General features: G+C 35.7%; 1 protein-coding gene across 1 annotated transcript in view; it reads right to left on the bottom strand.

Moving 5' to 3' along the window:
- Window positions 1–13,535, bottom strand: part of ME1 (malic enzyme 1) — a 194,337-nt gene that overhangs the window by 98,667 nt on the left and 82,135 nt on the right. The window contains exons 4-5 of the mRNA XM_062571048.1: window positions 12,328–12,403; window positions 9,841–10,002 (exon numbers count right to left, since the gene is read on the bottom strand). Of these exons, the coding sequence (XP_062427032.1) occupies window positions 9,841–10,002; window positions 12,328–12,403 (238 nt within the window). The remainder of the gene's footprint in view (window positions 1–9,840; window positions 10,003–12,327; window positions 12,404–13,535) is intronic.

Below are 13,535 nucleotides of genomic sequence, written 5' to 3'. Positions count from 1 at the left end.
GACTCCCAGGTCTTATGGCTCAGGGAAAAAAGCCAAGAGTGAAGATTGAGATATTTTCCTTTCGTAAGACTAAGGAAAGCAACTGGTCAGCTAACAAGCTTTTGCAGGGGGGATTAGTTTTTTTTTTGTTTGTTTTTTTTTTTTTTGTTTTGTTTTGTTTTGTTTCTTTGCAATTAATATGTGTTACTCTCCATGAGCATTGATGCATCTTGTAGCCAGCGTGTTGCACACATCATATTGGATACGTTTGCAGTAAAAAGACAGTCTGTGAAAACTGAGTAGAGCTCCCAGAATATATCTGGGCACAAAGTAAAGAAACATATGAAGGAAAAAGAAACAGACAAAAGTCAGATGCAGACTGACACATTTTAATAAGATTAAAATAGGAAATGTGGTTTCCAAATAAAACACAGTATTCTAAAATATGAAATAGTTTGTGCAAAAAAACTATGTATGCAGTGACAATTTACCATATCTGTAGAAGACATGGCCCTGTGAAAACATGGAATTTTCTAACATCCAGGATATATTAACTCTATGTATGATTTAATGGACACATCTGTCTTAACATGAAACACTTCCACATAAATGAATATAAAGTCCAAATATCCATGTATGGTTAGACTGAGATGGGAACAACTAGCATTTACTACAACTATTGAAGTTAAAAAAAAAAAAAAAAAAAAAAAAGAAATGTAACAGAATTCAGTATTATTTCTGTTCTCCTCTCATCATGTTGTAGACAGTAAGGCATTCAAGAAATACTGAATATACTGGGAAGCAATATAATAGAACCAAATATGAATAGGAGTTTTGACTGAGAAGTTAATCAGAGAGGTCTCTGGAAATTCTTATTGTTCTTATTCTTTATTCGTAGTAGTAATAAGCTCTTTATTAGAATAAACTGGTTAGATATATAGAAATTCAAGGCTTATTACCCCCACAAAATTCAGAAAAATTACACTTTAAAAAAAAAAAACTTCTTCCTTATCTGTATTCTAAATAAAGTCACAAAAACTCAATCCATATAAGAAAACACAGAATGAAAATTCTAAGATGCTACAGGATAAGAACTTACATAAGTATTCATTTAACAGTATCTACCACCACCATTATGGCGAGAATTTCAATATTAACCAATACCTTATTATATGTGTACATATGAATTAACCAATTCAGTAATAGTCAACAAAATGCCATCACACAGCTCTACTCATCCACTGAAAATGAGGGAATATCCTGAAATTCTGATGGAGATATGTGCAGGGTTTTTTTCTTACTCAAGTTGACAAAAAAAAATGTATTTCGAAACATTAAAATTCCAAATAAAACCTGAGGTAAAACTGTAACCAGTGTTAAATGCCATCAATTGTGAAATGTTTTCATACTTCCACTCAACCAGTATTGTAATCTATTTGTAAGGCTCCATGCCAGTGTGCATAGCCCATGGTATCTCACCAGCTCAGCAAGAAGGAAGCTACAAGGCTTCTTAGGAACACAGCAGCTAAAAAGTCTGATCTACAGAGAAAAAAAAAGTGAGCCATGAGACACCTAAAAAAGTTTTAGAATCAAGTTTGGTATTTAAATGATAATCCTACCACTAAATAAAGTAAAAACCCAAAATGGTCTATCAGAATTTATTGCTGTTTTCAGAATTCCCTATACACGTGAATGCTTTGAGAACATGCAGATTGTGCTCAAGTTCATAGTGGTTTGTAACAGAAGGACAAAAAAACACCTTTAACTTAATAAAAAATAAAAAAATAAAGCCTATTATATCCTGTGAAGTAATTATATCCTGTCCAAAGCAAACAGAAAGCTATTCATGATATGAGAATACTGATGAGATTGAAAACACAGTGATAAACTATGGCTTACAATGGACAACACTAAATTTTTAATACACTTGAAGAAAATATAAAGAAAATTATACGTAAAAAAGCTTGAAGAAGATCTGAGGACCATTGGTATTTACAAATGATACGCTTTCAATGTACAAACAGACGAAAAACTAGTATCTAGCTAAAACTATACTGTAATTTAACTAAAAATTCCACTCCAGTGAATATTTAGAGTTAATACACATGCATTCCTTCAGTTTTTCATGAATTACCTTTCCAGTATGTATACTATAAGGCTGCACGATTAACTATGTCCTTCGCTGAATATGCCTCCTAAAAATTATTAACAAGTGCCTGGGGCATTTCTGACAGCAACTGAACTCTTAAGTTAAAGAATGGATACTTCATGATATATAGTAAATACTTTTCTTCACTATTTTACACTTATTTAAAAAGAACTACATCTCTAATAGCATGTGTAAAGACCTCTATAAGCTATGTTCTAGTTCAGATAATATTTTAAAATTTTGATCAGTATTTTCTCCCAAGAGGACGGCAACCTTGTGAAGTTACTGATTTAGATATACACCATGAGACCACAACATATATCTTTCCTTCTTGATTTATTTCAAGTTGCATTTAAAGAAGTCTTACTTAAAATAATTGCTTGTCTGTGGATTCAGAAAGATTTCATTTACTCTTCCTCATCTGTTTTATTACTTTCAATGTGCTTTACTGACAAACCAACCTGGCTATATTACAAGGCTCTGAAGTTGAGACTGAAGAGACTAACATAAAATAATATTTTTGGATAAAAAAAAAAGCAAGCTGTAACTTAGTTAAAAGACTGTTTGAGCTCTACGTGTGTCAATAACAAACCAGCAGAAAATATATTGAGATGGTAAATCTAGAAGTTCTTGACACTTCTGAGTTAAAAAACTTAAGCAAAATAACTTTCAAAACTTTAAAGTCGTGATTGTTTCTGAACATACTATATTGTAATTATACATTACAGGAATATTAAAGAGCAAGAAAGGAAAAGCTCTCAAAAAACCTACAAAAAAGATCAGCTGTCAAGTAGTAGTGATCAACTCAAGCAAATCATTCAAAGGTCCTGGCAATCACGGGGGAAATGGGTCTGGTACCAACCATCCTTCCCCAAAATTTTCTTTAGATTCTCAAGTGTAATATGGATGTTCACAGTTTCGAGCATCCCTGTTCTACAAATGAAGCATGTTTACGAGTGATGGGCGATGTCATATTTATTTTATGTGGAACTATTTAAGTGGAATCTCTGTAACATGCTGGAAAGAGAAATAGTCTGCACTGAAACAGACAGGCTCCATATGTTAGTGTGTTGTTCCCTTTTAAGTTTCCTGTCACTGTTGATCACAACTCCTTAACTGTGGTAGGCTTCTCCTCCACTAAAATCACAGTTAGAAGGACAAGTTCAGAACCACCAGTAACATCCAACGTCCCTTCCTGCATTTTGAGGAAATGCCAGATACGCCCATATCTTGCCTCTTTTCCCCTCCACTGACTATAAAATCTAGACTTGAAAAGGTTCCTTTTGCTCCTTATTTTTCCCCTCCCTTTAGCTGTTAGACAGTTACACGTCTAATTATACTCTGCATCTTTTCCACAATACCAAAATACCCCCCGTTTAGAAAACGATGCATCTATAAACACAGATTGCATTTGCCTGTTCCCCACTCAACTGCACCCACAATGTATCACTTCAAACACCTGAATAGATTTAAAAGGAGACTACTAATTCTTGCAAATTAAAAAATATTTGCTGCTTGCGCACAATGGGCTAGACAACACTATAATTCAGAGGTGACTTTCCTTTTCAGTACTTCTGAAAGCTGAACAGAAAAGGGAAACAAGAAAAAAGGAAGTGCCAAAATGACTCATGAAATTGACCCTAGGAAAAGTCACATCCTACCGCAATATTTTCTGGCCAATTGGAAGGGAGGAAAGGGGAGGAAAGAGGAATATTCATGTATTTTCTCATTTGTTAAAGTGCTGGCAGCATACTAGCAGGGAAGGATCTAGCAGCAAGATCCAAGGCGAAAAAAAGACTCCATTTGTAAAACAGCACTAAATTTGTGAAAGACAGTGCAAAAAAAAAAAAAAAATAATAAAAAAAATATCAGAATAGCATGGATAGCAGCTGAACCACAAGAAAACCCCACAGAAGATTGACTCCCCAAAAGTTTAACAAATTTTAACATCAAGGTTTAGCATCATTGGGCCATAGCATTACCTCGGAGCACCCTGCCTAGACTTTGTGTTTGGACAGTGTCTTGTGGAAATCAGTCCATCTTAGTTAACCGGGTTAATTTGACAGGTGACATTTTAACATAGCTAAATGACAAGCTTATCTCACACAATGATATTTGTATTTCAGAAATGGGAAGACACTGGAGAGCATAAAGTAGAAATGAAATTCCCACATACGTACCAGCTACAAAACTAGCTCCTTTCTATATGACAGGAGCAATTTCTATATGCAGAATTCAGGCAATACTATTATTATTTTACAGTGAAACTATCACTGAAGTGTTGTTCTAGTTCAACAACCATAACTCAATGGTAAAGCAAAAGGAGTATCACCTTTTTAAATTGTTAACTTTTCTAAAATAGAACTGCTAAACAAATAACAGTCTGAAAATGCAACCGATTTACATATGAATGCCAACTGTGGCTATCTTTTCGTGAGAAATCCCTACAGCTGTACACAATGTACACGATTTGTTTGATATGTTTACATATTTTCTTTGATAAGTAACCGAGATTAAAAACCACAGTGCTTCCCTATATTCAGCTTTTTTCTGCCCAAGTTTCTGTTCTGGCTGGGACACAAATTATGAAAGTAGGTTTGTCTCTATGTTTTATCAACAGTTTCCATTTCCATATTCATAAATAGATTTTCCTGCAAGAACATGAATCTTGAAAAGCTGGCCCTATCTGTTATGACATTTGGCAGTAACTCGTAGAGATGCAGAAAGTTACCTATAGAACAAAGTTGAAGAATCGGGCTTGAATTTGCCTCTCAGCTTCTCTGGGTTCAGCCTCCTGACAGCGATGCCTGTCGTTCCTCCAGAAGCCCGACCCGCCAGCCCGCTAATGCTCACTGACCTACTGAGGGCAGCTGCGAGAACTGCCACATTCCTGCATTTAAATATTTGTTAGCATGTTCAGGAAAAAATATTCCAATGCAAAAATGCAGGAAAACGTTCAGAAGAGAAAGTAACAGCTCATAGTTTCTTAAAGTCCCTGAAATGGGGCAGATGCAGGAGCAGCAGCTGCCTACTGTTTCTCTTTCATACATAGAGAGTTTAATGTTTAAATTTGCAGTAGTATGACTAAAGGAATGCCTTCAGATATACATTTGCAAACAGTGAATTGACATTTGGGATTAATCCATACATTAACAGCATATATATGTGACCAGCCAGCTATTTCTTTTGCTGCATCTGTCTGCTGCGAGAGAAAGTCTGTCTCCAGGCGCTTTGAAGCTAGCGAGGAAGCAACGTCAGTGGCTTTGGACACCTGCGCCAGCCTGAGCACCTATGGTCCTGCTACCCCAGTAGAAAGCTGATTCCAGGACACTGAGATGCCTTCTGCTGCAAAAAAATTCCTATGCAGAAAGTTCTTACAACGTCAGCTTTCTCGACTTCTGTGCGTTGAGAAAGTGACCTCCTCCCACTTAAAATAGCGGATGCTTTCTACCTAAACTGAAGTTTAGGTTGAATGGTTTGTTCAGATAATAATACAAAATTAGTCTTTGAAGAGCTCCCATGACTGGCTATTGCCTGGTATTACACACGCAATCAGACCAACGAGCACAGGATTGCTGTCAACCCATAACTTTTATATCATTTCTTATGCAAGATACTCACCAAAAAAGAAAAGCTTTCTGATTTCTCAGCTAATTCTGATTTTATGATCAGAAGAAACCCTTTCACCACTAATTTGACTTCTATGTAACACAAGCTGTCAGTCTTGAATCAGAATTCCTCCTGATTAATTGAGCTGAAAAAAAACCTCTGAAATATAGTAACACTGCAACTATTTTATTATTCCTCATACAGATACATATCTTACGTAGTGTTGTAACTATTTAACACAAGCCTAGTTCATTTTTTGTTGGTCTAATTTTTTAAAAATGAATAGTATGATTTCAAATCTTTTCTTAATAAGTCCATGCTAATCAGTAATAGCTATTTTACCCTCAGTTTTGATCAGTCAAACCTTTTGTGACAACTAGCCATTCCAATATTTTACCCAAGCTTTATGTCAAACTACAGCAACCAGGGCTTATTTAAAATAAAAAGCCTGTTATTTTAATAAGGTTTTATTAATTAAATGTTTATTTAAAATTTACAGCACTGAGATCATGTGTTTCAGGTAGGTCTGCATTAATCAATCTAATTAATAATTTCTTGTACTTTGACAACATTCTTCTGTTTTTCTCTAATCACTTTCTTTAACCGTTGCAAGGAGATTAACATACAGTTCAACACCATATGAACATCCAGAATCTAGAACTTAAGTCACCTCAGGATTTCCAACAATAACTTTGCATCATTGCTGAGATCAGCCCATGAGTGCACTTTGTTTGGACTGAAATCCCACCTGAGAAGGAAGCCCTTTCCATAGACCCAACAAATACACAGCTATTGGGTAAGCCATAGTTTTTACTGAGATTTTCATCATCTGAAATACTTCATATAATTATCTAGTAATTCTCCATATAATGTTTTATATATATAATAATGTTTTAAATGCTTTGGATAAAAATAGTTAAGATTACTTGCCTACAATTTGTCTATGACTTACAAAACAGGCATATTATTTTTGGAAGTGGCCAGCACCTCTCCTTTTGGACACTCACTCATTCCAGCATTGATTATATTGAGTAATTTACTAGTTCAGTCGCGTAAGTCTTTCCACTAGGTCAATTTTTACTCATTAAGGAACCAAATTCCATTTCTCTTGCTTATTATCTAGACAATTGTATTAAAATGCTTTATTTGTTTCTCTACTCATTCCTTGGCTTTATGAGCAACAGATAATACCACAACTAAAAATACCTTTGCTAAAACTAACAGCATTGAAGCATTTAATACTTGCCAGAAATTGTGTGAATAGCTGCTCAGAGTTTTTGTTTCAGACTCTGAACATAACAAAGCAATACAGGATGAGAATTTGTGAAGTTTTTCCTGCAATCTGCTTTACAGTAAGATTTAATCATTCTGGAGAATTTGCAAGTTGTGCACAACATTATAGCTGCCAAAACACATATTTTAAAACTGATTTTAAAGCAGTCATTGAGGCCCTCACAGAAAGGGAAAAGGAACTAATCTAAATGGAAAACATCTGCACATTTCAAAAAATATGTTTAGCAAAATTATTGCATGTGCTCATGTTATGAGAGTGATTTCTATTGTGTCTTAATATGAAAAACCCCTGCCTGAACAAGAAAATATAGCATTAAAATAGTCATTTGTCAAAATGTTTAGGTTTTAGTTTAAGGAATTGCAGTGCAAAATTCCACAGCAGCTTGACCTAATATAACCAGCTTTGCCAGCAAAAAAAAAAAGTGACCAGGTTTTAGCCATTTCAGTTCTTTGAAGTGGCTCACCACCTGCTCTCACAAGCACAAGTACAAGGCAGGCAGCAGGAATGTGCTGCTGGAGAAGAGGGAGGGTGGGAGAGGGGAGAAGAAAAGGGAGCTAGTGCCCCACTATCCATAACAAACTCACTACAGCTGCCAGAGAACTACTCCCAAGCTTCACTTAAACACAGAATATTAGTAGACACATTGCAGTCTGTCCAGTCAAGTGGTACAGCAATAGAGCCCAACCCATTAATAACATAATTCAGAGATCTCATTCCCAGTTACAGCTCCCCTAGGATAAATGCTTAAATATATGAGGACTCAATTCCCACTGTAAAAAGCAAATGAACCATCTACTTGTTCACGTGCAGTTCAGCACGACCCTGAAAGTGCAACTGTGCTGTCTCTGGAGCAGACCACAACGCAGCTGTGATTCAGAGCCTTGATTTCTCACATGCTCTTGATTTCACCTCACCCCTGCAAAAACCCAAATGAACATAAACAGCACTGATCCTTACACTATTATAATTTCTTGTATCTGCTACAACAGAGGAAAAAAAAAAAAAAAAAAAAAAAACACACTCTTTACTGAGCCCCCTACTCATTCAAACTTAAGTTTAAGGTCTCTTGTACCAGAAAGTTTACCTGGGACTTTTAGGCTGTAGGCTGTGTGCGAACATCTGAGCTCAATAAACTCTTGGCCAGGAATGAAAAGCAGGCCAAGGGCAGCAGTTCTTTCCAGCACCTCTAACCACAATATTGTCTGGGGACACATGGAGCCTCTAATAATACTGTACGATTAAATTGAAGTTGTTCATCATATTGTTCTAAAATAAGAAATCATATTAAGAAGTGAAATAACAAACGGCATCTGAATGATATGAAGGTGAATGTCAAAGAGCATCACCAACCCCTAGCTTACATGTTTTTTTTAAGTATCTTGTAATAGATGCCACACTTCCAACTCCTTCATCTTCAGCTTATTGTTTATTCACAAGGACAGTGCCATGACAGATGAGATTCAGGTACATGAATGACTTTTTTGGTATATATATTTCTATACAGCTGATATATTGAAAGAAAACAATACCCCATGAAAAATAACACTGATACTGAAATTGGGGCATAGAAGCAAAAATCAAAGACTACTACAATATCAGAAGTGCTTGATGCAATTAACTGCTTTGAAGCATTCAGCAATAGATGAAATAAGTGGTCCAGCAGCACAAACCAGGAATAAAAACATTCTAGGGCTGATGATGTGTGTGTCTGCGTGTGTGTGTCTGACAGTGCTCTGTGCTGCAGCGCTCAGTCACGTTTCACAAGGAAGTCTGTCTGCTTTCAGAAGGGGATTTTGGGGGGACAGAGAGGGAGAGTGGCAGACTATTTCTGAGTTTATTAGTGCTTTCATGATGTACTGTCTAGATTATCCCACTGGGGCAGGGCTGGAAATGCACTCTCCCAGCTCAACAATCTGGAAGTCCCAGTAAATTTGATGGTACAGGAGTACTTTATTTAGCTTTGATGATTTTTTTTTTATTTGGCTCTGATACATTTATGTGGTATCACACAAATTTTAATGTTTGTACCATTTTTAGTCTAGCATTTGTTTACTAATCATGATAATGTTACTCACGGTATTTTGTTTGTGGATAACATCATTCAGTCTCACGAATTCAAGTTTTCTTTCAGAAAAAAAAAAAAAAAAAAGCAAGGGCCAAGTAGTTCTTAACTAGTAATCCCATGAGCCCTGGAAATAAAGCCATTTTTCAATGACTAGCTCTCTTTAAATTCTGTTTCATACAAATGGGAAGCCAAGTTATACAGGATAAGGTCGACTTACTTCAAGCACTAGGAATTCATTTTGGGAAAATTCATAGCATGACAGTGCTTTCTACAGCTGAAGTCAATATTCAGCTGAAGTACATAGATGTGCATTCCCAGCACAGATCAGGCTACAGCTTCAAATTCTTCCTCAAAAATGAGGCATAGAAATCACATCCGAAATCACTGCAGAAGAACTCTATAGCAGAAATAGCGAAGTAATGCTGCAATTATACTTTTCACTTTAATATCCCTCTTTTTTCTGAAATGCATTACCAGATTCTAACATTCACGATATATGCAGCACATTTTCCACAGACAACAGTTTCCTTAACTACTCGAGGCTTACAAAGCATGTCTACACTGTGCACTATGATGCGAATATTTATACTGTGTATTGGGTAAGACTTTTCCCACAAGACTTATGTATTTCCACTTAACCAAAGGCAGTACCGTAACAAAGGAAAACAACTTTTAAAAATCTAACTTTTATAGAGAGTTATCTTAAAACAGTTAATATCCACTACACCTCAGAAAAGCATTTACCTCATTATCTGTTCCCACATCCAACATCACTGGTAGACACTCCTGAGGTTTTACTCCTCCGCATGCTGTATAAAGTGCAAGTTTACCAACTGGGATGCCCATTCCATAACAGCCAAGGTCTCCAAGACCCAGAATACGTTCTCCATCTGTCACCACAATAGCCTAGAGAAAGAAATAAAAGCACTGTAAAAATTATTTCTTTGCTAAGATGCTACTTATATGTACTAAACATTTTATCTTCTTACCATCCTTCTTTATTTTTAAAACTGTAATGGGTACAAATTGATTGATAATAGAAAAAAGGCCCTAAATTGCTTTATTACAGTTCACTGTGTTTTTGTTTCTCTATTTTAGACCCTTGCTTCACTGTTAATGGGAACCCGATGTAGAACTTTTAAGAATACACAAGAGAGGTATTTAGTATTACATTACAAGGGAACTGGCATTGTTCCCTCTTACATTTTCTGTCAACAGTATTAAAACAGAATAGGAAGGGAAAGGCAAGTTGCCTGCTTTCTGCCTAACAAAGAACAACCCTGGACTCCTGGGTTTTGCCTTAACTGTTTTGAACAGAACCAGAGGCCCCTATTACTGCTGGCCTTTGACAGGGCTGTCTGCAGCCACTTGGTCCTTGCCCTTCTAAAATATGTATTTCTTCTTCCTTTGAGCAAATAACATACTTCACTAGAGGACTCCATCATATTTACACATATGAGGAAGTATGTGTAACACAAGCGTGCAGTAAAACCCACAAAACTGTCTGCACTAAAAAAAAGATTCTTCTAAGAAATGGGCAGGAAAAGCAACTGTTCTAGCTTCAGGCAAACTGTCAAACTCTTAACATTTCCACCAACAACAAAGCATGTAGTGCCACTGAAATGTTTTTGTAAAAAGAGCACAAAGTATACCTACTCTAGTAAAGAAAAGACCTGGACAATATTCAGAGAGCAAGTGAAACACCTGCATTCCCTAATAGTAAGCTGCCAAGTTCCATGAAAAGATGTCCTCAGACTGAAATACTGTACAACACATTCAAAATGCAATAAAGATCAAGTATGATCAGAATCTGAAAATTAACCCTATGGCCTAGGAGAAGCTGTTAAAAAGTTTACAATGGCTACTGCCAACAACCACCTTTTTCACATACAGAAAACTTTTCTGTACTTGGTGGAATGGTTGAGGGACAGTTAAGTCTGTATTTACGTCAAAATTCCATATAATAATTAGATATGGATTGCTTAAAAAAGAACTGCGCACCATAAGCACAACCTCTAAATTCCAATTAATTCTAAACTTCAAGATCCTAATTAATGAAATTAGCTAAAACAAGATCATATTGTGGAAGAAATAAAATTTCAGTAAAAGCCCTCTTCCTGATTTTGACCTGCAGATTTCAAACCGTTTTTATGAAGACAGGTAAACTCACTATTCTTATACAGCATCTGTACACCTCTATCACTAGTACCATACTCTGTGTATTTGATGCTAACCAAGACCCCAACTCTTATTCACTGATGTGGTGTCCAAGATACTTAACAGCACACAGCCCAGTACTGCTCTGCACCAGCTGGCTGCAGCATGCATCTGCCAGCACGCTCCTCTGTCTTTACTCAGTGGCAGAATGACACTGCTGGCTACATTATATAGCCTCTCCATTCCAGTAGTAGAAGGGAAAGAGGGATGTTATGCTTTGCTTTGCTTTTCTCCTTTGCCCTTTCCTGCTCTCCTCCTGCACAGCCAAATGCCCGAGGAGAAAAGAGGTCCCATAACAAGGGAGCGCATGGGCTGCAGGCAGGCAGCGGGTTGTGCTGAGCAGAGGCACGCGCCAGACTGCTGGCACCAGGCTGTCCTGCCACCCTGTCACCAGTGCCATCTCCCACGAGCCCATTCTGTCCAGTGTGACATTATAGCCTCTTGACAGGCTGGAGAGTAATGCATATAAATATGTGACAAATATATATTTTTATATATATTATATAATATATATAGATTATATACATATATATATATAAATATACAGAACAGAAAAAGAAAATCCTTATTTACAGCAACGATTATTTCTCAAACACAACTGCTTGTCTGGATTACGTTGGTCAGCAATGTGGCATCTACCTTCAAGGCTCAGTGTGGCAACCATCTGATAATACAATAATTTCTTTGTCACGGTCTGTGAGAAGCAGCTTTGGTTGCAAATTTAATATTTTGTGAGAGAGCGCATTAAGTAATGTATTTGGAATACTATTAATCCAAAGGCAGCAAAAATATTCAGGTTGTTTTAGGCTGTATAATATTCAGCGTAGTTGGACAATTAATCAGTAACACAGTAAAGGATGCCAATAGCACAACAAAGGTTTAAAAGCTGTAGCTGCATCAAAATTGTTTCTATTAAAAATAAGCTAAGAAATCACTGAAATTAAAAGCTCAGCAAAATAGTCAACTTAATCCAAACCAGTGTCAACTTTGTCACGCAAATTAAACTGAATTTACCTTGATGATACTCTCTGGCCAGGACTTGAGCATTATAGCAATGTGTCCTCGATCATGGATAGTGATAAAAAGTCCTCTGGGAAAAAAAAAAAAAAAAAAAAAAAGACCCATGCTTTTCATATAAAAAGACTATTACACATTTCCATATAAATTATTTAAATAATAAATTAACACTAAGTAAATATTTCCAAAGTGCATAGATTCGATTCAATAATAAGTGCTCAATTTTGCAAGAAAGAGTAAATTACAGATCTGCATGTCACAGAAGTCAGAGAAAGTGTAACTTGGTAAAGCTTCATTGAGCAATAAGAACTTACAAGAGACATTTCTGAAAATAACTAAGTTCAATTTCAAAGCTCACTGAGCACTTGAAACTATAGGGCCAAATGTGTTAGAACTATCAAAATACATTTAATTTTATCAAATGTAATGGTTAATTCTCCCTGATCAGAAAACATGTGCTAATCTTATAACACTGATTAATAATACCTATACAGTGCTAAAGTTTATACATAGGAATAGGCCAAAGTTTTAATCTATTAATCAGAACTGAAATACTTCATATATTATCATTAAATAAAAAAATTGAAGAGCATTCAATATGTATTTAGTAAACAGTTTGCCTATTTAATTAGACTCTCCTTTTGACATGTAGAAAAGTGGAAGTTATCCTTTCTATATAAAAATCCCTTTGGTTTCAAAGTATAGAGTATATTGTACAGTGCTAAGCATACTGAATTTTTCCTTAGAAAGGTATTTGTAAATTGGTCCACTAATACATAGAGTTTAAAGCAAAATGGCACAAAAATCTGATTCCCATTTATTTTTACATGTTTACAGAAACAAAAATCAATGTAATATCTTATCCTCCTCATCAGCCTTCTATTCTTCATTTATTATACTTGACATACACAAATATATACCCAGGTCCACTTATATTTAATTTATTGCTGTATCTCATCTACATTTCTCATTTGAAACAGTGGAAAAAATTCTCCCACTAAAGTCAGTCTCTTAAAAAAAAAAAAAAAACACTTAAGAAGTGCATGCCAAAGATGACTTCTTTTAAGTGAACTTTGCACTAGTAGTTAAAAGGAGTTGCTCTCTGGAATCATTCCAAATCATTTCATACACCTATGATGGAATGAGTGGAGATACTGCAATAGACTTAGATTATTTTTCTATATTTTTCTCTAATTTTTACTTTA

Source organism: Rhea pennata, chromosome 3, assembly GCF_028389875.1.
Source record: "Rhea pennata isolate bPtePen1 chromosome 3, bPtePen1.pri, whole genome shotgun sequence".
NCBI classification, from domain to species: domain Eukaryota; kingdom Metazoa; phylum Chordata; class Aves; order Rheiformes; family Rheidae; genus Rhea; species Rhea pennata.
Note: the sequence above shows the minus strand (reverse complement) of the source record. Positions and strands in the feature narration are given on the sequence as shown.